The sequence below is a fragment of the Gossypium raimondii genome, chromosome 11 (genome assembly GCF_025698545.1).
Source record: "Gossypium raimondii isolate GPD5lz chromosome 11, ASM2569854v1, whole genome shotgun sequence".
Lineage (NCBI taxonomy): Eukaryota > Viridiplantae > Streptophyta > Magnoliopsida > Malvales > Malvaceae > Gossypium > Gossypium raimondii.
The window spans coordinates 48,810,005-48,831,154 of record NC_068575.1 but is presented as its reverse complement, the minus strand read 5'-3'; the positions used below and the strand labels follow the sequence as shown (position 1 = coordinate 48,831,154).

At 34.6% G+C, this 21,150-nt stretch overlaps 1 protein-coding gene across 2 annotated transcripts; it reads right to left on the bottom strand.

Moving 5' to 3' along the window:
* Positions 1-15,393: 15,393 nt before the first annotated feature.
* LOC105803419 (zinc finger CCCH domain-containing protein 18) lies at positions 15,394-19,856 on the bottom strand. 2 transcript variants are annotated; one of them, XM_012635587.2, is made up of 8 exons: positions 19,549-19,856; positions 17,709-18,649; positions 17,446-17,613; positions 17,176-17,355; positions 16,642-16,721; positions 16,362-16,535; positions 16,145-16,280; positions 15,394-15,961 (listed from the first exon to the last, which is right to left on the bottom strand). In XM_012635587.2, exons 2-8 carry the CDS (start codon positions 18,620-18,622, stop codon positions 15,889-15,891), a joined length of 1,725 nt encoding a protein of 574 aa, XP_012491041.1. In that variant the 5' UTR covers positions 18,623-18,649; positions 19,549-19,856; the 3' UTR covers positions 15,394-15,888. The 2 variants fall into 2 exon arrangements, with proteins under 2 accessions (XP_012491041.1, XP_012491042.1); XM_012635588.2 differs by having other exon boundaries at positions 15,394-15,958; positions 19,549-19,855.
* Between the last annotated feature and the right edge of the window lie 1,294 nt (positions 19,857-21,150).

The following is a 21,150-nucleotide window of genomic DNA, read 5'->3' as shown; positions in this document are numbered from 1 at the left end:
AGCTTGAGTTAGATGTATGACATTTTATTCAATAACTTTGTTAGGATGGCATGCCATGCGTCTTTCTTGATTAGAAAATTGGGCAATAAACTAGTTTAAAATTGAATTTTAGAGTAGGTGATGTCAATGTTATCATTGGAGCAATGGGATATCATCTATGAATAGACTTGTTTTCTCACACAATGTATCTTTCATGAATGCGTTTGACTAATAGTTGGACTAATGGAGGTATTAACTTGGGGAAAAAGTAGTTTAGGTATCAAGATGGAAAAATGATATAGTTTCGGTACCAATTTGTGTGTTAAGCCTTTTTCTTATATGCTAAGTTAACAAAGAATTTAAAAATTATGTCACACCCAGAATGTTAGGTTTAAGTCAAAATATTGATTTTGGTTATTAATTTGAAAAGCTTACAATTTGAGCGGGCTCTAGTGGGAAAAAAAAGGGAATTGGCAGACTGGTTGAGGAAAGGTTGGATTTCAAACTTTAGTTCGGTTAATTTTGAACTAGAATTTCCTTAGTGGAGGATGCGATGATTAGGGATACCTACAGATTTCTGTTGAATTGGTTTTGGTGAAGGTAGAGCGGGAGGACCATATAAAGAGGGAAATTATTCTCCGATATTACTTTTTATTTTTTTTGTTCTTTCTTCATTTTCTTCTTTGGTTCGTCCTGGAAGAGAAAAGGATTAAGGTGCGTCTGTTGGGAAACATATTGTAGTAAACATGTAATTATTTTCTATGTATTTAAACGATAAATAAATAAATGAAATTAAGTTCACATTTCACTATTATGTCTTTTTTTTCTGTCTTTCATATTTTACATGCATAGCAAAATTGTGAGCAAATATTAGCTCTTTAATTATCTAAGTTCAAACTGATTATAAGTGGCACTGTAAGAATGTTTACATTGCGAGAAAGAAAACTTAATTTAGTAGATAATCTAGACGGGTCTGTAATCCTGTAAAAGAATCAAAGTGAGCATTTGATTCAAATACTTGGAAGGACTATTATGTTGTCTACAATTCCAATTGGAGAGATGACTAGTCTTGGCTATCGAAGCAGTTGACTCCATGGGTAGAGATATAGATGTACTCATTAGAAGAATGATACATTGGACTAGATCCAAGATGAATTAATTCTGAATCCGTTTGTGAATTAATTTACATGTGACATTCATGGTGTGATTTACCTAAATCCTGAGTTAGCCACTAACCATGCGTAAGTAACTCATGTTCTTTAATATAAATGGAGGCTTTTGCTCTAAAGATGATCGAGCTCATAGTTGGTATGTTGGGTACATGACTTGTGATGGAATTCATAACTCAATTAAAGAGTTAACGATATCCTCTTATTGGCATTGTGTGGATTCATAAATATGGAACGTGACCATGGGTTGCTTATTCGATCGAGCAATTTATCACAGTTATTTGTTGATAGTGATCATATTAATCATTAAAAAGATATAAGGGTGACAATGAGATAAAATAAGATTTTATTGAGTGAATGAATTTAACTCAAAGGAATCAAGGATATCATATGAGAGTAAAACACACATAACGAGGTCATTAGACAAAACAGTTGATTGAATCGCTTCTGTAAATAGTATATAATAAGGAATTTCCAATCATGGTACTTCTTGTGAACTTACTCCATGATTAAGTAAATTGCAAATTATCAGACTGATCCTTTTGGACATAATTGCAATTAGTCGAGTCTAATTCTATATATTTGATTGGTCCCTTCGCTAGCTCAACAAAAACTCAATCGGATTACATTTGGATTAGAAGAAAATTCTTTGACTTTGTAAATAATTTAATTGAGTCGATTTATTCGATGTGGAATTAAATTAGGCAGTCGTGAGAATTGTTCAACTAGAGAATTTGATTTAAGAATTTTCTTGAAAAATTCATTTGGAAAATCTAAGTGATTTTTGGGAAAATTAATTTTGATCAAGTAAAATTAAATTAATCAAGTTAATTAAAATAAATTATCAGACTGATCCTTCTGGACATAATTGCAATTACTCGAGTCTAATTCTATATATTTGATTGGTCTCTCCGCTAGCTCAACAAAAACTCAATCGGATTACATTTGGATTAAAAGAAAATTCTATAACTTTGTAAATAATTTAATTGAGTCGATTTATTCGATGTGGAATTAAATTAGGCAGTCGTGAGAATTGTTCAACTAGAGAATTTGATTCAAGAATTTTCTTGAAAAATTCATTTGGAAAATCTAAGTGATTTTTGGGAAAATTAATTTTAATCAAGTAAAATTAAATTAATCAAGTTAATTAAAATAAATATGATGTTTTGAAAATTAATTTTTAAGTTAGACAATTGGCCCAATGGATAATTAAACTTGAAAATTAGACCTTATATCAAAAATTGGGCTCAAGAACCCAAAATCAAGACTGAGACCAAAAAACTGGTTGAATCAGGCCTAGTATGTAAAACTGGATAGATGGTCCAACCGGTGGTAGGACCAGACTAGTCGAGTCGTCACTGGCCCTGACTGAATAGGCAATAGCCGAACCGACTCGAGGTGTCGTGAGGGTATCACACCTGCAATGGCATCCTCGAACACGATGGATGGAATCACACTCCTATTAGGACTTTACTGGATAATTTGATTTTAAATTAACTATTTCAAAAATAATATTATTTTAATAAATTTAATTTAATACCTATCTTAATAGTATATTATTAATTTAATATTAAAGTGATTATCTTAAAATTAATTTTAATTTTATATTTATCTTGATAAGTATTATATAAATTTAATATTAAAGTGATTAAGTTGAATCAAAGTTGAACTCTCTAAACTCTCTCTATATAAAGAGAACCTTGGATCATTATTTTTCACACGTGAATTCAAGAGAAAGTTATAGAGAAAAATTCACTAAAGAAATTATTTTTAATACAAAAATTCCTTATATAAAATGTATCGTTATATTTTTAATGGGTATCGATACTTTTGTTAGTTTTGAAAGATCATAGAATGTAAAATGGTATCGATAAAATTTAGTATCGATATAAATCAACAGTATCGATATAATTTTAAAAGTATCGATACTTATTGTTTTGTTTAATTTTTATTCAAGTCAAATAGTAGTTTTGGTAGTAATAAAAATGATCAATCGATAAAATTATGGTAATATCGATACCTTTTGGAAAATATCGATGCTTTTTGTAGGGGTAGTTTGTTAATTGTTTTAAGATAGTTTTAATAAATTTTAAGACTTTAACATTGTTTTGAACTTTGTTCAAAATATTCTAAGTGTTCAAAATATTTATTAATATGTTTGGAAGTCCTGAAATAATTTTTATGCTTTGAACTTTATTAATTCTTTGTACTAAAAATAAATTTTACATTTAAAAATATTTTTGTTTGTTATATCAAAATAACTTATCAAATAAAGCTAATTTAACAGATGAGATTGAATGTTGCCTTATCAACAAAAGGAGTTGTAGCTTGTGGAACAACAGTAGTTTTTCTACGGAACTTAGATGGCGTTTCTTCAATACTCGATAAATCTTTAGCATGGTCACCATGATTTGCAACATCATGTTTCACACAAGCATTAAACAAATGTTGGTCTTCATTACTCATATGTGTTCGATCCTTCATTACCCAAATCTGCCTATAGTATGATCTTCTTGTTCCATTCATTGTTCTAACAAGTTTTGCAGCAGAATTGAACTTCTTTCAATCTCACATCATTCTATAATAGTAGGGTTTGATATGTCCATCTTTCTCACAATAATAGCATATAGTCTTTCTAATATTTTTATTCATTGCCTCATGACAAAAAGAAGAATTCACATCTTTAACTTTAACAAAAAATTGGAGGAGCGATAAGTTCCTTACTTTTATTAATATAACCAAGTCCTCTTTGGTCTGGTTCAATTCTCCCTGAAGCCAAAATTTCATCAAGCTTCTCAATTTGGCCTCCAAACTTCTTCAAGATAGCATTTCCATCATCTAGCTCACTTTTGGTTTCTTTCAAAGCATTACCCTTTTCTTGGACCACAATTTCAAGCTTTTCTTTTTCTCCTTTAAGGAGAATAATTTCTTCCCTCAAGGAACATATGGCTGTAAGCATCCTCCAAAGATTTAAAAGGAACATCGTCATTGTCTGAATCTTCTTCAAAATCTATTGGAACATGGTTTGGAGTAGTAGTAGTAAAACCAACATAGTTGCTCACATCTTCATCTACATCGAAACTTCCTTCGTCACTCCAAGTGACTGTGAGTGACTTCTCATTCTTCTTAGTATTAATATGTTTTGATTGTAAATGACCAAGTCCTTTGCATTCATAACATTGAACATCCTTCTTCCTTGTCTCATTGATATCTACTTTAGTTCCATTCCTAGCGAACCTCTTCATGCTTTTTGTGAGCAAGGCTAATTGCTTTATGATCTCCTCAATTTCCTCCACTATTTGTTCCACTGTCGGGATAGCCTTTTGAGCATTGAACGTTACGTTCTTTGTAAACTTGTTTTCTCAAGATGTTTGGAGTGAGCCTATTAACTTGTACATCTTGAAAGCTGTAATATTTTTTACCTCCTCTATTACTGTGACTTTAATGGCGGATCGTTTTGGTTAAGGCCTGTAATGACCCGATAGTCACAAGTATCAGAAAGTATATTTTTGGGTCTCCGTTTTCGTAAGAAGGATTCGTAAATATTTATTAAAAACATTTATGAAGTTAGTTGCGTAGTTAATTAGGCTTTGGTTAGGTGAATTTGCATGAATTGAGAGTAATTAGGTATAAGGACTAAATTGCATAAAGGGTAAAAGTTTAATTATATATTAAAGAAAAGTAAAGAGACTAAATAAGAAATTAAGCCTTATTCAACAAGTGGATGATAATAGTGAATACATGTGAAAAAATAATGTACATATGAATATAATAATAAAATATGCATTACTTAATATTTAAGTAAATATATATTATAATAATAAAGTAAATAAAATAAAGAAACAAAGAAAAGAAATAGAAAAGAAACAAAGTAGAAACAAAATAGATAAGGAAAGAAAGAATAGAAAAGAGAAAGAAAAGAGAAAAACTAGGGTTGAAATTTTTATATTTTGAAATCCGTTATTAAATACTACTCGACCTATGTTGAAATTTTAGAAATTATTGAGTTTTTAAATGTTGTCTATGTTAAATAATTTGAGTATTAGGAATAAATTGATAGATTTTTAAGTTAGAAATGAAAAAGAATTGAATTGTAGAATAAATTACAAAATTTTGAGTATTAGGGACTAAATTGTGAAATTTTCAAAATTTAGGATTTAAGAGAAATTAGAGAGTTAAATCTAGTTTAAAGTGAAAATTGAATGAAAATATAGAATTAATTATGAAGAAATAAAGTTAGTCTCGGTTTAGGGACTAAATTGGAATTTAGGCAAATGTTGAATAAAAATTGAAATATTCAATGTGAAATTGAATTGAATTGTATTGATGAATTTTAATTGTTTTAATTTCGTAGCTAACGTTGTACCGAAACCCTTAACTAATAAGGGAAAAGATAAAGTCAACGAGGAATAGCTCGGAAATTTCTGGTTTGTATTTCTATAATCCGAATTTAAATTATTAATTATTGTATTTTGATTAAATGTTTATGGTAAGTGATTGAGGTGAGTATTTAGCATTTTGATATTAAATTAAAATTATATGAATATGTGAATAATGTGAAATTTGAATTTTGGATATTATAACATTTGAATTGTGAATTGAAATCTTATTAACTGTATCAGGCTGAGTCGGATATAAATGGCATGCCATTGGATTGGAAGAGTTCAAGGATTTCTTCGACTTCAAGTCGATGAGACATTGGCTGTCAATTTATTACTTCAGATTAATTCGATGAGGCACTGGGTGCCAATTTACTTTGGTTTAGCCGATAAGACATTGGGTGTCAACTTATTGCTTCGAATTATCCAATGAGGTACTGGGTACCAAACTGGTGTGTTCTGGTTCGATCCGTGTATCCGTCCGAGTCCGAGTCGTGTTAATAAGGGTAATTAAATGAAGTGACATTATTAATGGTATTGGATAATACTGAATGTGAAATGAAATTGAGACACGTGAATTGTGTAAATATCATAAGTGAATATGTTATGGATGAATTGTTTATGAATTGATTAATTGAATGATAATTGTTATTGTATGATTAAATGTGCATATTATATTATTTTGCTTTAAAATATTCGGATTATAAAAATACCACTGAGTTTATACTCAGCGTACGGTTTTGTTTTCCGTGTGCAGGTTACGTACTTAAGTTTGATCACCGATTCAGCACCCAACAACGGTCCCGAACTCAAACGTGGTGATGTTATTCCTTTTTGTGTCGGCATGTACCTAGGGCGTCTAAATGTTAACTATTTTTTGGATTGATTGTGAATAAGATTATAAGTTAATATTAGTTGGTTATATATAAATATATGTTTATATTAAGACTATAGTATGACATGTTTTAAATTAGTGCATAAGTGTTCATGAAATTAGGTAAAAGTTGACTGAATTTGGTAGGTTTATAATATGGACTATATTGATATTTTGATGATTTGCCTTGATAATATAATTGTGGTACCTATGAGGGTACATTGGTTAGATATGTAGGTTGACTATTTTGACATGTTTAAAATGTATTTGACCGTGTTTTGAATTGGTTGAACGAATGATTTTTGAGTTGCTTAGTGTCCAAGATTGCAGGAAATGGTAAACTTGATGTTTAAGGTTCATTTTGAGTCCACACGGCCAGACACACGGGCGTGTAACTAGACCGTGTGAGACACATGGCTAACACATGGACGTGTGGTTTGGCCGTATGTCCCTTGCAACTTTAAAATTTCAAAACAGAATGCTCAGGTATTTTCATACGGGCAGAGACACGAGTGTGGGTCTCAATCGTGTGTGGCATACGACCTAGCACACGAGCGTATGACTTGGCCGTGTGATTCAAGTCAGTGAGTACCTAAGTTTGGAAATGGGCTGGGACACGGCCGTATGCCCCTATTTCGAATGCCCACACGACCTGGTCACACGGGCGTGTGTTCCCTATTCCTTTGAAAAATTTTGATATTTTTGGAAAAATTTTCTAAGTACCCGGTTTAGTCCCGATTTGTTTTTAACATATATTTTGGGCCTCGAGAGCTCATATAAGGGACAATTTGATTGATTTATGACATGTGTGTTAAATAATATGTAATGCCCGTATTTGATCTAAAAAGTCTGATAATGCTCTGTAACCTTGTTCTGGCGACAGATAAGGGTTAGGGGTGTTATAAGACCTCAACACTTTGAGTACCAATTTATCATTAGAAAAATGTTCACCGAAACAAAAAGCCTCATTAGGAATCTTACATAATCTTGCATAAAACTCAAAGATAGTATTATTTTCAAACATTCTCAAATTTTCAAACCTAATTGTTAAAATCTAAAGTTTTGACATGCGCACGATATCATTTCCTTCATGTTGGTTTTTCAAGATTGTCCATGCCTTCTTAGCATATGCACATACATAACTGACTTTAAGTTGGTCTAAGTCAACTCCATTGAAAATGGCATTTAAGGCTTGTGAATTTTCATGAAAAGTCATTCTTTCTACATCAGTGTATTTACTTCTTTCTTTAGGGCATGTGGTGCCATCAACAACAATTACAGTGGGTTGAGTCCACCTATTTCCAATAGCTTCCCAATTTGCTTCGTTGACAAACATAATGGAATCCCTCATTGAGTAATCGAACTACCTTTCTTCATGGATTTCATGGTTGCAAATCGGACAAAGGATCACATTCAAATAGCTTTTGAAGTCTGCTCTATAACCAATTGAAAAATAATTAGTCTGTAGATATAATAAATCAACTTTGCTTAACGTTAGTTGTAACGACAATTAGAATAAAAACAAGTAGCGTAAAAAATAAGAGCAGAAAAGAATTGACACAATCGATCTTTGTTAACACAATTCAGACACAATGATCCTACATCTGCGAAGCCTCATCCAATGAATGATTTTATGCAATAATCGTCTGAATCACCTATTAACTTAAGTCCAATATAACCTCACACAAATAAGTACTTTCAGCCCCAATACCAACAAAAATTGTCACAAATCAACCACTCAAATACCTCATAATATAATCAATAAACTCTCTCAAATATACCTAAAAGAGTGCCACAAAATAACCATAAGAACAAAACAAAGTTGTTGCCAAAGACACCTTAAAAACTACTCTTGATGTGTGGCATAAAAGTCTTCGTAAATCAATCTTCCAATTGCACCAAAACTCTTTTGAATAAATATGATATATATCTCTAAAAATAACACTTTGATAATGAAACTTTCGTGCTTATCCAATCATCTCAAGTAATTCATTTAAGAGTCTGAGCACCCTAGTGGACCCATGTATCTAATTTTGTCAAATATGTTAAATTCAAATAGACCGAACTCAGCACAAACGAAAGTTATTGAAAGCCCAAGTCCAAGAAAAGAAACAATTTCGACATAACAAGATATAAAACGAGCAGCAACTTTCCCAATAATATAAAATTTAAAATGCAAACTATATAATTTTAATAATTATAATAATAGGAGAATAATATATTTCACAGAATTAACGTGAAATTTCTTTGGGGGAAGAAAACTGATCTTGAAATCATGAATACAGAAGGTTTGATTATGGTTGAATTTGTGTAAGCATCCATTCAATGTATATTTTGGTTTAAAATATTTGCTTTTGATTTTGAATATATGTTTCATTATTATTTGTAGGGACGACTTATAAAATGTATGTATAAAATTGTGATTACTCAAAATAGAATTGAATTTTGTTATTTATTTAATATATAATTAATTTTATTTTTTATAATATAAAATAAATGTTTTATATTTAAAATAATAAAAGTAATTTAAAATTCTTAAATTTTATTATTTTTAGAAATATTTAAGAAAAAGAACTTAAAATTTTATAAAATAATATTTAAAAACTATAAAACAAAATATATTTTATCAAAATAAATTTAAAAAATAAAAATTATTATAAAAAAAAAGCGAAAATCTAATCGAGCTAAAACCGACTTATAATCAACTATTCCAAAAATTTAAAAAGCTGGACGGAACCAAACTGATATCTCACCTGATTATTTGGTCATTACGTACAGAATCCTTTCCCAATAATTACGTTACTAACCTAAAGTCAAAGAATACAAATTCTTACATTTAACTTAGATAATTATTTGAAAATCTAACTGTAAAAGGTAATATAAATTTAAATAAATAACTGTAAATAAAAATATTTATATTTGACCCACAAATTATGGTAATCGTAATTAAATGTTATATGGACACAATTAAACCTAAGTTAAAATTATAAAATATAAATGAAGATAAGATTATTTGTTAGGATCAACTCATATAAACAACGAGAAAGAAAGAATAAAGAAAATTGAGTATACAATTTTACGTGAAAAACCTCTTTCAAGAGGATAAAAAATTACGGTCAAAAAAGACTTCAGTAATAAACAAACAAATGAAGAGTATAATATGGAAAAATTCAAAACAAACTCTAACTCTAAAAATAAAACTTTTTGACTAAAACACAAAATTCTCTTAAAGCTCTCTCTTTAAGAATCTAATTACGCAATTGCTTTAAGTTAGAATTTGTCGTGACGTCATCTCTACTTTGCTTTGTTTCGAACGTTGTCACGTTGTTGCAACGTCGCTTCTGCTTTAACTTTAATTCAATCGAAAAATGCGAGAAATTATTGAAAGAGAAGCAATTTTGGTTTGAACGACAAGAGTTAATTTTCATTGCTTTGCATTAAAAATAAATACATGTGTTTAACTAGGTGTTTGAGATAGAATACAACAGTGGTTTGAATCTTTCAAACTATTCAAAAAATAAACAAATCCAATCCTAACTACTTTGAATTAAAAACAAAAAACAAGCCATGTCAGCTAGGTGAGGAAGTTGACGTGGATTGAGTCAGTTGCTTAACACCCCCTCCCCCCGGCAAACGATGGGGGAAGCACCAGCAGTTTGTCTTTCATCAACAAGAAGCGTGATTTTGACAGTGGTTTAGTGAGAGTATCAGCCAATTGATCCACAGTGGGTATGTAGGAAACAACAAGATGCTTCTGCCGAACCTGATCTCGAACAAAGTGGAAATCGAGCTCAAGATGCTTTGAGCGAGAATAAAAAACTGGATTTGCAGCCAAGTATGTAGCAGCCACGTTGTCACACAATATCCGAGGAGCAGACGACGGAGGATGCCGCAGCTCACGAAGTAGACAACAAAGCCAGTATAACTCAGAGGCAGTTGTAGCAAGCGCTCGGTATTCAGAATCAGTGTTGGAACGAGCAACGGTCTTCTGTTTCTTTGAGCACCAAGAAACAAGATTGGCACCGTGATAAATAACATAAGCTGAGGTACTCTTTCGATCAATTTTGTCTCCACCCCAATTGGCATCAGAGTAGGCAGTTAAAGCATTCGAATCAGATCGACAGAACACAATGCCATGATCAAGAGTTCCCCGTAAGTAGCGAAGAATGCGCTTAACTGTTTGCCAATGATGAACAGAAGGCGAATGCATGTATTGAGCCATTTTATTGACAGCCTGCGAGATATCCGGACGAGTGAGAGCCAATTATTGTAAAGCACCAACAATTTGTCAATACAGTATCGGATCCTCAAATGTAGTAGAGGAAGCAGCCAAGTCAGCTTGTGGAGTCGACGGGGTTGCAACACTCGAAGCCTCATGCATATTAGCAAGATGCAAAATGTCCAAAATATACTTTGTTTGAGTGAGCTGCAAACCATTTGAATGCCAAGCAACCTCGATGCCGAGAAAAAAAGATATAGATCACAAATCTTTTAGTGCAATCATCTGTCCAAGAAGATTAGTGAACCGTTGTAGAAGAGATGGGGAAGAACCCGTCAGAATCAAATCGTCAACATATACCAAACAGTAGGCTGTGTCACCATCGGCCGAATAAATAAACAGCAAACTATTCGCCTTAGAGCCGTAAAAAACAAGCTTCTGAAGTGCACCAGCAAGACAAAAGTACCAAGAACGAGGCGCTTGTTTTAAACCATAAAGGGACTTCTTGAGAGCACATACATGAGTCAGTTTTGTTGGATCAATAAAACCCTGAGGTTGCTCCATAAAGACAGGCTCGTCAAGTGCCCCATGGAGAAAAGCATTCGAGACATCAAGTTGTCGAATGGGCCAAGAATTTGTCACAGCAATTGACAAAACAAGACGAATCGTAGCCGGTTTGATAACCGGACTAAAAGTCTCAACATAATCAATGCCTGGGCGTCGATGGAATCCCTTGGCAACGAGGCGAGCCCGATATCGATCGATCGAGCCATCAGCTTTGACTTTAATCCGATACACCCACTTACAACCGATAATATTCGAAGTAAGAGATCTCGGAACCAAATCCCAAGTGCCATGAGACATAAGTGCTTCAATCTCTTCTGACATTGCCTTCCGCCAAGCTTGGTGTTTAGCTGCCTCAGTATAAGATTTGGGTGTGGTTAAGATGGTGGAAGAGGCGATGTAGGCTCTCGGTTTGAGGCTGCCAGTTTTCAAGCGTGTAGTATATGGATGATTGGGTATTGGTGGCGGTCCAGAGGTGGTGGGACAAGTCGGGGGAGGCCTAGATTCGGCCGAGGGAGAAACAGGAGCAGCCGCAATGATCTGATCATTGGTTGCGGCAGTAGAAGGCAATACTGTATCGGCTGAGCTTTGAGGAGAAGCTAGCGGGGGAGTGGAGGACGGCATCGATTGGACTGGCAGCACATATGTGGACTGTGGTGTAGTGTTGCCGAGGGAAATAATGGAGGCTAGTGGTGGTGGAGTGCCAAGTATCGAGGGCCTGTCATCACTGTCTTTGAACGGAAAAACCTGTTCATCAAAGATAACATGTCATGAGTAAAAAATTTTATTGGTGGATAACGATAAACATTTATAACCTTTATGACGGATACTATAACCAAGAAAGACACATTTTGTAGAACGAGGCTCTAATTTATTCTTTGTATACGGGCAAAGCCAAGGATAGCAACAACAACTGAAAACACGAAGAAAATTATATTCCGAGTTTCGTTGAAAAATAACTTGATATGGGGATTTATGGTTGAGTTTTGGGGTTGGCAAATGATTTATGGTATAGACGGCAGCAGCAAAGGCATGATCCCAATATTTAGGTAGAACTTTGGAATGATGTAAGAGTGCTCGGCCAGTTTCAGTAATATGTCGGTGTTTTCTTTCAGGGCAGCCATTTTGTTCAAGGGTGTAGGGGCATGAACTGCGCTGTAAGATGGCATTGGAAGCTAAGTATTTTTCTAGAGCTTGAAATTCCCTACCCCAGTTAGATTGAAACTGTTTAATCGGTTTGCCAAAATATTTTTCAACGAGAGCTCGGAATTGAACAAAGCAATTGAATACATCAGATTTATTTCGCAAAAAATAAATCCATGAATACTTGGTATAGTGATAAAAAAAGACAACATAATATAAATATCCATCAACTGAAGTAATTGGAGAAGGTCCCCACAAATCCGAACATATTAATTCAAGAGGTTCTTTTGCTTCAAAAGTAGAATCAGAAAAAGACAATTTTCGAGACTTGCTAACACAACAAGCCTCACATAACGACAAGTCATGCTTAGAGGAAGCAGACAAATTATTCAAATTTAAGACTTTGTGAACAGTTTTGGAACACGCATGGCCTAAACGAGCATGTCATGTAGACAGGGAAACTTAGTGACAAACTGGAGAAACAGGATCTGCAGCCAGCCGATATAGGCCATCTCTAGTGACTCACTGATGAAGTACCTGCTTCGTCTTGAGATCCTTAATCACAAAATGGTCAGAGAAAAAATTCCACAGAAACATCATTAGATTTAGTAAACTGAGGAACAGAAAGCAAATTGAGATTAGCTTCTGGAACATGAAGAATATTATGAAGCAAAAAAGAATGAGAACCAATAGTAATTGTATTAGAACCGAAACGAGCAATGGACAGAGATTCACCATTAGTGAGAGTAACTTCATCAGTTCCGCTATACTCAGAGTGGAGACCAAGGTTTTCCAGTTCAGAAGTTAAGTGATGAGAGGCACCCGTATCGACAACCCACTACTTGTCGAAGTGATGAGATGAAGAGTTGTAATTGGCAGTCGGCTTAGGTTGGGTATCATTGTATTTCGGACTTGAACATTGTCTGGTAGTATGGCCACGCCCTCGACAATTATAGCAGGTTGGTTCAGAAGGATATGAGCCACCACAGCCCTTGGAGGAAGAGTAACCAGCTCGGCGGTTGCCACGACCTCTGCCACGGGAGTTGCCATTAGATTGTTGCCGACCGGCATAGTGAGCAACAGCCGTTGGATGAAGAGTCTCAGAGGCAGATTGTAACTGTGATTCTTCAGACAAAAGTAAGCCGTATAGATCATCAAATTTCACAGACACTAATAGTGCCTCGATGTTGCGAGTGAATGGCCGATACTCAGGACCAAGACCCCGTAAAATGTGATCAACAAGATCATCCTCAGAGATCGGTTGATTGAGAGAAAGAAGCTGATCATATATACGCTTTGCACGATCCATGTATGTAACAATCGAATCAGTGCCGCGAGCGAGAGAATGCAATGAATTTTTGAGGGACCGGATCTGAACACGGGACCTAAAGGCATAGGTGGTTTGAAGCTTTGTCCACGCATCAATGGCAATAGTTGAACCAACAACTTGAGACAGCACTGGTTCAGAGAGAGAGCCAAAGATCCAGCTTAATACAAGCTGATCTTTAATATACCAGCTAAGATGCTTGGATTCTACAAGACCGTTAACCTCTCTCGCTGGAGAGGCAGTTCCATCAACATGACAGTATAGTTGATTGCCATGGAGGATCGGGGTGAATTGAGTTTTCCAGATAAGATAATTTGAGGCGGTGAGTTTAATGGTGAGTTGGTTGTGGATGGAAGGGAAAGACATAAGCGAGGACATGACATAGGAGATATCAGCATCGATGGTTCCCATGGCAGAAGGAAAATGATCGGGAAAAAAAAAAGAGCGGCGTTGAATCCTAAAAGATGGCTAAATCTGATACCATGAAAGAGAAGCAATTTTGGTTTGAACAGCAAGAGCGGCGTTGAATCCTAAAAGATGGCTAAATCTGATACCATGAAAGAGAAGCAATTTTGGTTTGAACGGCAAGAGTTAATTTTCATTGCTTTGCATTACAAATAAATACAAGTGTTTAACTAGGTGTTTGAGATAGAATACAACAGTGGTTTGAATCTTTCAAACTATTCAAAAAATAAACAAATCCAATCCTAACTGATTTGAATTAAAAACAAAAAACAAGCCATGTTAGCTAGGTGAGGAAGTTGACGTGGATTGAGTCAGTTGCTTAACAATTATTAGATGTGAAATTAGGAGTAAAAAGAAATAAGATTTTGTCCATTTCAATTTCTTCTTCATTAACAATATGTTTATTTAACCTTCCTTAATGTTGATACTTGATGGGATTCAGATGATAATATATTCAAGATCTAGCGGGTTATAAAATAATTCTGCATGAATCAGATCTCAACTTTATAATTTTTTTTTATATCGACCTAGAATCCGTTTTAATTAATATGAATCATTTTCATACCGAAAAATTAGGAAATATCATCATTAGTCCTTTTAATTTTATTTTCTTCTTAAAATGACGTTAATTATTTATTTAACTTCATGTTTACATCCCAATATTTAAACCCTTGTACATGCAATTTCATTTCAAGTTTAATGCCACTTCTACATCCATATTTAAAAATTCAATTTATAATTTTTTCAGCTACTTTAATCAATTTATATTATTACAAATTTTTAAATAATAATAATAAAATAAATAACTAATCTATTTCACTCAACTACTTGCTTATTTATACATCTTATGAATCACAAGAATGCAACTCAAACTCAGACCACAACTAGGACAATAAACACCTTAACCACTAGAACATTCTTTTATACCTGAACATCTAATTTGTTGCATGAAAAATAATAAATACATTCATCCCAACGGCAAACCTATGCAAATATTAGTTTATTTATTAATTATTATTTTAATTTTAATTATTTTAATAATCTATATATTCACCCGTTAACAAATCATAAAAATCGAAGCGTCAATGGGGTGGAGAAATGTTGAATCAAATCAGGTCCACTAATCTTATCTCATCAACCAACATCTAATCCTCCTATCTCTACTAATTCGTATTGCCTCCATCCTACTTTATTTTTCATTCCTTGGCCCCACCCAAGGCGACATCTTCCACCACTAATCATCATTACACATTTCAATCTCCACAACCAAATGATACATGCAACTATGCATATTACAATTATGATGATATATGTTAATGCTGATAAAAAGCAGAGATTTCTACATCTTCTCTTTCATCTCAACCTTCTACGATATTTGTACCTTTGGTTTCTTCTTTTCAACTAAAGAGAAAAAAATACCGTATATTACAATTCTCTTCTAAAACATTCACAGCTCTCTGCCTGCTTTCCTGTGATTTTTAATTTAAAAAAAAAAAAAAACTTACCCTTTTAACATATTAGGTTTCTATATTAAGTTTTGTTTGGAATCTTCTCCATTGGAAGTAAAAGTGGAGAATTTCTAGTGTTTCTCTCCTGCGGTTGGTATGAACTATGAAAGATGCTGCCGCCGGACGATGATGTTTTGGTGGTGAACTTCAATTGTGTTTAGAAAAGACAAGGAAATGGGAAGAAAATGAAACTCTTGTTGTTGTTGGTATCCATTTTCCTGGATTTGCTCTTGTTCTGGATCTGAAATCTCAGTCTTCTCTCTATATAACTGTTGAAATGCCGCTCCCTATTGGAGATGCAAATGGGCTCTCCGGAAGATTGAGTCCCTGACTGCTGCCAACATAAAATTTATGCACTTTAATGCCTCTCATGCACCAAAATTGCATGAAATATTGGCTATTATAGGATGCAAAACCTTTTATTATTGCTTTATTCATTTAATGATTGCAGTTCGTTAATTATGGTTTGGATAAGTGAAAAGACTGAGGTTTCGGAACGCAGAAACCAGATACGTACCTATCCGGGTCATTATAATTGGTACTAATATGCTTCACTTTGTCCTCACTGGTTGAACCAGTATTCAGAACATCCAAAAGATAGTTGAAACGCTCCGCGGTCGGGAAATCCACCGCTTGGTCTGCGCAGGCTACAACTGTAGTTTTCCAATGGTTAGAAACACATACAACGAGACTTGAAGAATCGGTTGTTTCACTTAGTGAATTTGGTTATATACCATCTGTGTGCTTCAGCTCATCCATTGAGTAGCCAAAATAGAAGTGATTGGTCATGTACTGCTTTGGTGCTAATTGCAACTCTGAGAAACGCCTTCCCTCGAACTCCAGTGTTTGCTCACGATCGTCGATTAGCTGTTTCCGAAATGGTCTCGAGTTATCACAAACTCTTGGCACTGTAAAACGGGCAGGCAATTTGGTGTTGAATCAGAATAAGCTACCAATATCTTACTGGAAATAAAGAAAGATATAAAACAAAGCATAAAATGAAAAGGTAGTAACTTGATTGAAGTTCAGAATCCCCGTCTATGAAGTGTGGACCGTAATACATAGGAGGATGCTGTAATTTCTCGGGATACTTCCTGCAAAAACCGAGAGGGAAATAATCGATGTGTCATTGACAAGAACATCAATAAGATTAATCACAAAGCAAATTATTTCACCAACCAGTTTATTTAAGAAGCAAAACAAAAAGTTGCATGCTTTGGTGACTACAAATGTTTTGGCAATTAGACAGATACAAAAGGTTCATTTTTCAACCATCATTTATTCGCAATTGCAAATGGAAGCCATGCGATGTCTGCATAAGGGAGTCACACCAGTTGTAGCATTCATTGGAATGAAAAATATGTTGATTTTACCATATGAAGACGGCAACCAGGTCAGGGAGAACATAGGAGTCAAGCACACACCGTATCCGGCCTTTGAGTTTGAACCCCCAAAGTTTTTAATATAAACAAGATCCAACTAAATATAGACGAGATGAAGTGCTAGAGAATATGATCATTTAATATGCTATGAAACTGGAGACTTTACCTATCAACAAGCCTTGATTTTTCCCTATATGGTTTCACCAGAACACGAGCCCCACATACAAAATGAGGATTTCCTTTAGCCAGAATTTGCTTCACTGTCTCAGCATAAACAAAAGTGACAAATCCAAACATCCTCTTCTGTTGGCACGGAATCCTAACGTCTTGAACCGGTCCGAATTTGCTATAGAATAATTTAAATGGAAACATAAGATCAAATACAAAAGAAGATAAAAATGAACAACTTGAATGATCTTCATTATGATTTCCTTACTTGAAGTAGTGTGAAACGTCTTGTTCAGTGAAGGTACTCTCAGCTGGAAAGGTAAGGTATATCTGCCTAGAACCGGCAACTATTGCACCGGGATCATTCCTCTCGCTGGCATACTCAAGGTACTTGGGAGCATCTTCTGCCAAAATCACCGCGTGCTGCCCATGGGGCCTGCAAATCAATATGACAGTTAAATCCAAACATTTCTTTTTTCAGCTAATTGTGTAAATGCAAGGTCCAACATGAACACCATTCGCATTCCGCACCTGTCAATGAGACGAATGCTGCTCTTCAATCGAGCAAGAAGCTTGGTCAGACTATAACCAGCCTTACCATGTCGTTGGCTCTCAGTAAGATACCCCTCAGCTTGAAGTGTCCTCCCATACTTCTCATAATATAACGTTGGCAAAGAGGCAATAGAAACAGGCAACCCTCTCCTTGCTTTTAGAAGCTCGGTGAGCTCCAACTCTAGCTTTTCAAGAGTCCCAGGAGAGACAACATTATCTTCATTACCGGCCTCGTTCGAACTCGAGCTGAAAAGCTGTGAAAAGCTCTCCGGCATAGGCTGGCCATGGAAGTACCTACAATTGTTTCCATGCTTGCAAAACCCCTTGTTGAAGTAATGGCAAATCTTAACGGGGAACTCAGGCAAGCTAGGGGACCTTCGGCTGGTTCTTGCACCCAATGCAGGTTCAGAATAATAGTAACTGCTCGAAAATTCGGAACCAACGGAATTGGGAGGTTCTAACTGATCTTCCATGTTCAAGAAATGCATTTGGCTTTGGAAGCTATGATCTTCGGCAACAGCATCCGAATACCCTGGCGGGGTGAATTCCAAACTATTCACATGTTGCTCAGCAGCAGTCACTGAGGGATCCCAGAAAGGAGTAGCGGCAGCTCTTTGGGTCAAAACCGCACGGGAAAATGGAGTTAACTGCATGGGGAAGTCGACCACAGGGGTTGGACTCACCTGAGAAACAGGTGGTTTGTTTAAGCTGAGTTGGGATTTAGCCTTGTGGATCAAAGAGTGGAGCAAAGCGTCAGGGCTAAAGGCCAAACGGATCATGTCCAGGTCCCCATTGTCTTGCAAAAGAAGATAACCGATAATTTTAGAAACATTCTCAGGCTCCAATTTTTGGATCCTATTGTACACAATTTTGGTGGATTCAGAAAAATCCATGGGCAGGGCAGGTTGCTCAAAAAGACCCTGCAAGTGCAAGCAAAGATTGGAGAAAACACAAAATGAAATAATCGCGAATGGAAATAAGCTTTGAAAAAAGGTAGCAATATATGTTATTCTAGGACAGGGAAAACATTAGCTGTAGGAATTATTATGAAGGACCAAAAATAAAAATAACATTAATACCTAGAGAATGAACCACAAAGTTCAAACCAATATGGGTAAGAAAAAGGGACGGATGCAGGTCAATTGTAAATGACTGACAGCACAACCAAGGCCTAATCTTAGTAGACAAAAGCTGGAATTTTTTTTCCAGTTACAGAATAGCTAATTAACTTCATCAGTGTCTGAATATAGCAAAACATGTAACATTAATTGGCTTCAAAGTTCAAACATTAACCATAAAACCAAAAGCAATATATATGAATGAAACATTAACCCTTTCCTCTCTTTTTTTCTTAACCTTTCTGTTTATCTTCTGTTTGTTTGTTTGTTTATTATCATTCATGGAAACATATAGTTCCGCAAATTGAACACTTTGCTTTATTAATTTACAAGCTTTTTTTGTTTTTTTTTTTTGAAGCAAGAACAGTTTCAAAATTCATGAGCATTAACCAGTAAGGAAAAGGGGGGCCACAAGAGTCAAGAGTTTCTGCTTGTTTTTTCTATTTGAAAATACCCAATGAAACTGAAGATGTGTTTCAAAAAGCAGAAAAACAAAGTTAAACACAGTTGTAAGACAAAAACATGAACCAAAACTTAGTATCCTGTCATTTTGAAAACTCGTAACCACATTTCCTTGAAAACCCATGTCGGAAAAAACATCGTTTTTACCAGAACTAACCATTACAAAGAAACCCCATCAAATAAAAACAAAAAAGAAAACACACACACAACTTTGTTGAGCAAAGATCTAAGATACCCACCAAATCTAACAGGCTCCAGAAGATGAAGAAAACTGAAGAAAAGAAAATCAAAAGAAACAATCCAAGGCCTCAAATTCTTCCATGCCCATCATTATTGTTCCTTTTTCTCTCCCTTCCTTTCTATGGAGTTCTTTTTTAGCTACTTCTATAATTCTATCTTCTTTCTGGTTTTCTACAATTCTTATTTCTCCCCAGAAACGACACTCCTTTAAAAAATATTGCCAAAATGACAGAAAGGATAGCCTTTAAAGGGCGCCTTGTCTTTAGTTCAAATCAACACTCACTTAAATAAATCAATATATACTCATTTTCCCATGTCTTCCTCTCTCTCTCAAAAAGAAAACACACATAAAATATTTATACATATTTCTAATTACAGTAAAGAGAAAATAAATAATTTTGATTTGACTTTATTTATTTAATTAAAAAAGTCACTACTTTTCCAGTTTATGTTATTGTTGCTCTTGCTCTTATGTTTTCTTTATGATATTTATAAAAAAAATTCAAATGTTTTCTTGTTGCCACATATTTTTTAATGTACAAAAGAAATTAATTAATTAATTATTATAAAATTCCAGGTTGTAGTTGTCGTTACAGAAAGTTACGGGAATTTTATTGAAAATGCGCCTGGATTTCCGAAACAGTTCAGTGATTTTTTGTAATGTCTTAATTACCCTTATTCATTTCATGAAATTCCCCCATTTGCTGCTTAATTATTTTAATTTTAACAAGAAAATATTATAATAATAATAATTAAAAAGAACTTGTTCGGAAATATCTATGCGGCTGAGCTCTTCATACAAAAAACTCGAACTTCGTTTTTGTCTTTTTTTTTAAATAAATTATTACTAATTGAGAGGATGTGTAACACTGTAGTGGGGTCAAGTAAGTTAAAACAAACGGCTGTGATGGAAGATTGGGAAAGCTAATCAAGAGCATGTTAGCCACGTGGCTGATATGCAATCTGATTCGCGGGAAATACGGGACAATCAGAGGATAAGGTGGAGCCCACATCATCCGGTTAAGTCCATATCTTACCTGGCACGTGTGGATCCCACTTTCCTACCTAAGTTCGCTTCTCCGTGATTGGTGCTCGAGCTCAGTCCCGCCTCAGTAACTTTTTCTATTTTTTGACTGAAAAATAAAACGACAAAATGGATTCTTTTTAATTTATTTATATATGTATTCGGCTAATGAATTATGAAGTTAATAAAAATAGAGGGAGAAAAAAAAAAGGTGGGAGTCAAAGAAGGAAAAAGGAAGACAAGGGTAGTTAGGGTAAAAAGGGGGAAAAATGGATGCTGTGGAGAGCGGTTCAAACGGCAGGAAAATCGGATTGCTAGTTACCGTGAACCGCTGACGGAAAGTAACCTAGATTTTGAGGAATCCAATCCGATTTGGCGTTTCGGATCGGCGGGAAAAAATGTCGGGTCGTTATGGGTCTCTGTTAGAACCGGGACTTCTCGTTAAACTTCCGGTCATTTAATTATTGATTTCAAGTTCCAATTTATGTCTCTCTTTTTTCCACCTTAATTTAATCCAAAAAAAGAAAAGAGGGTTTAATATTTTGTATGGACAACACTAAAAATGTCCTAATCTATC

Bases quoted from the DNA above. Each gene is read 5' to 3' on its own strand.
- LOC105803419 (XM_012635587.2), bottom strand. From the start codon at position 18,622: ATGGATTTTTCTGAATCCACCAAAATTGTGTACAATAGGATCCAAAAA. The intron at 17,614-17,708 runs GTGCGGAATGCG...ATTGATTTGCAG, and splicing joins AGCATTCGTCTCATTGACAG to GCCCCATGGGCAGCACGCGG. The intron at 17,356-17,445 runs GTAAGGAAATCA...ATTATTCTATAG, and splicing joins GACGTTTCACACTACTTCAA to CAAATTCGGACCGGTTCAAG.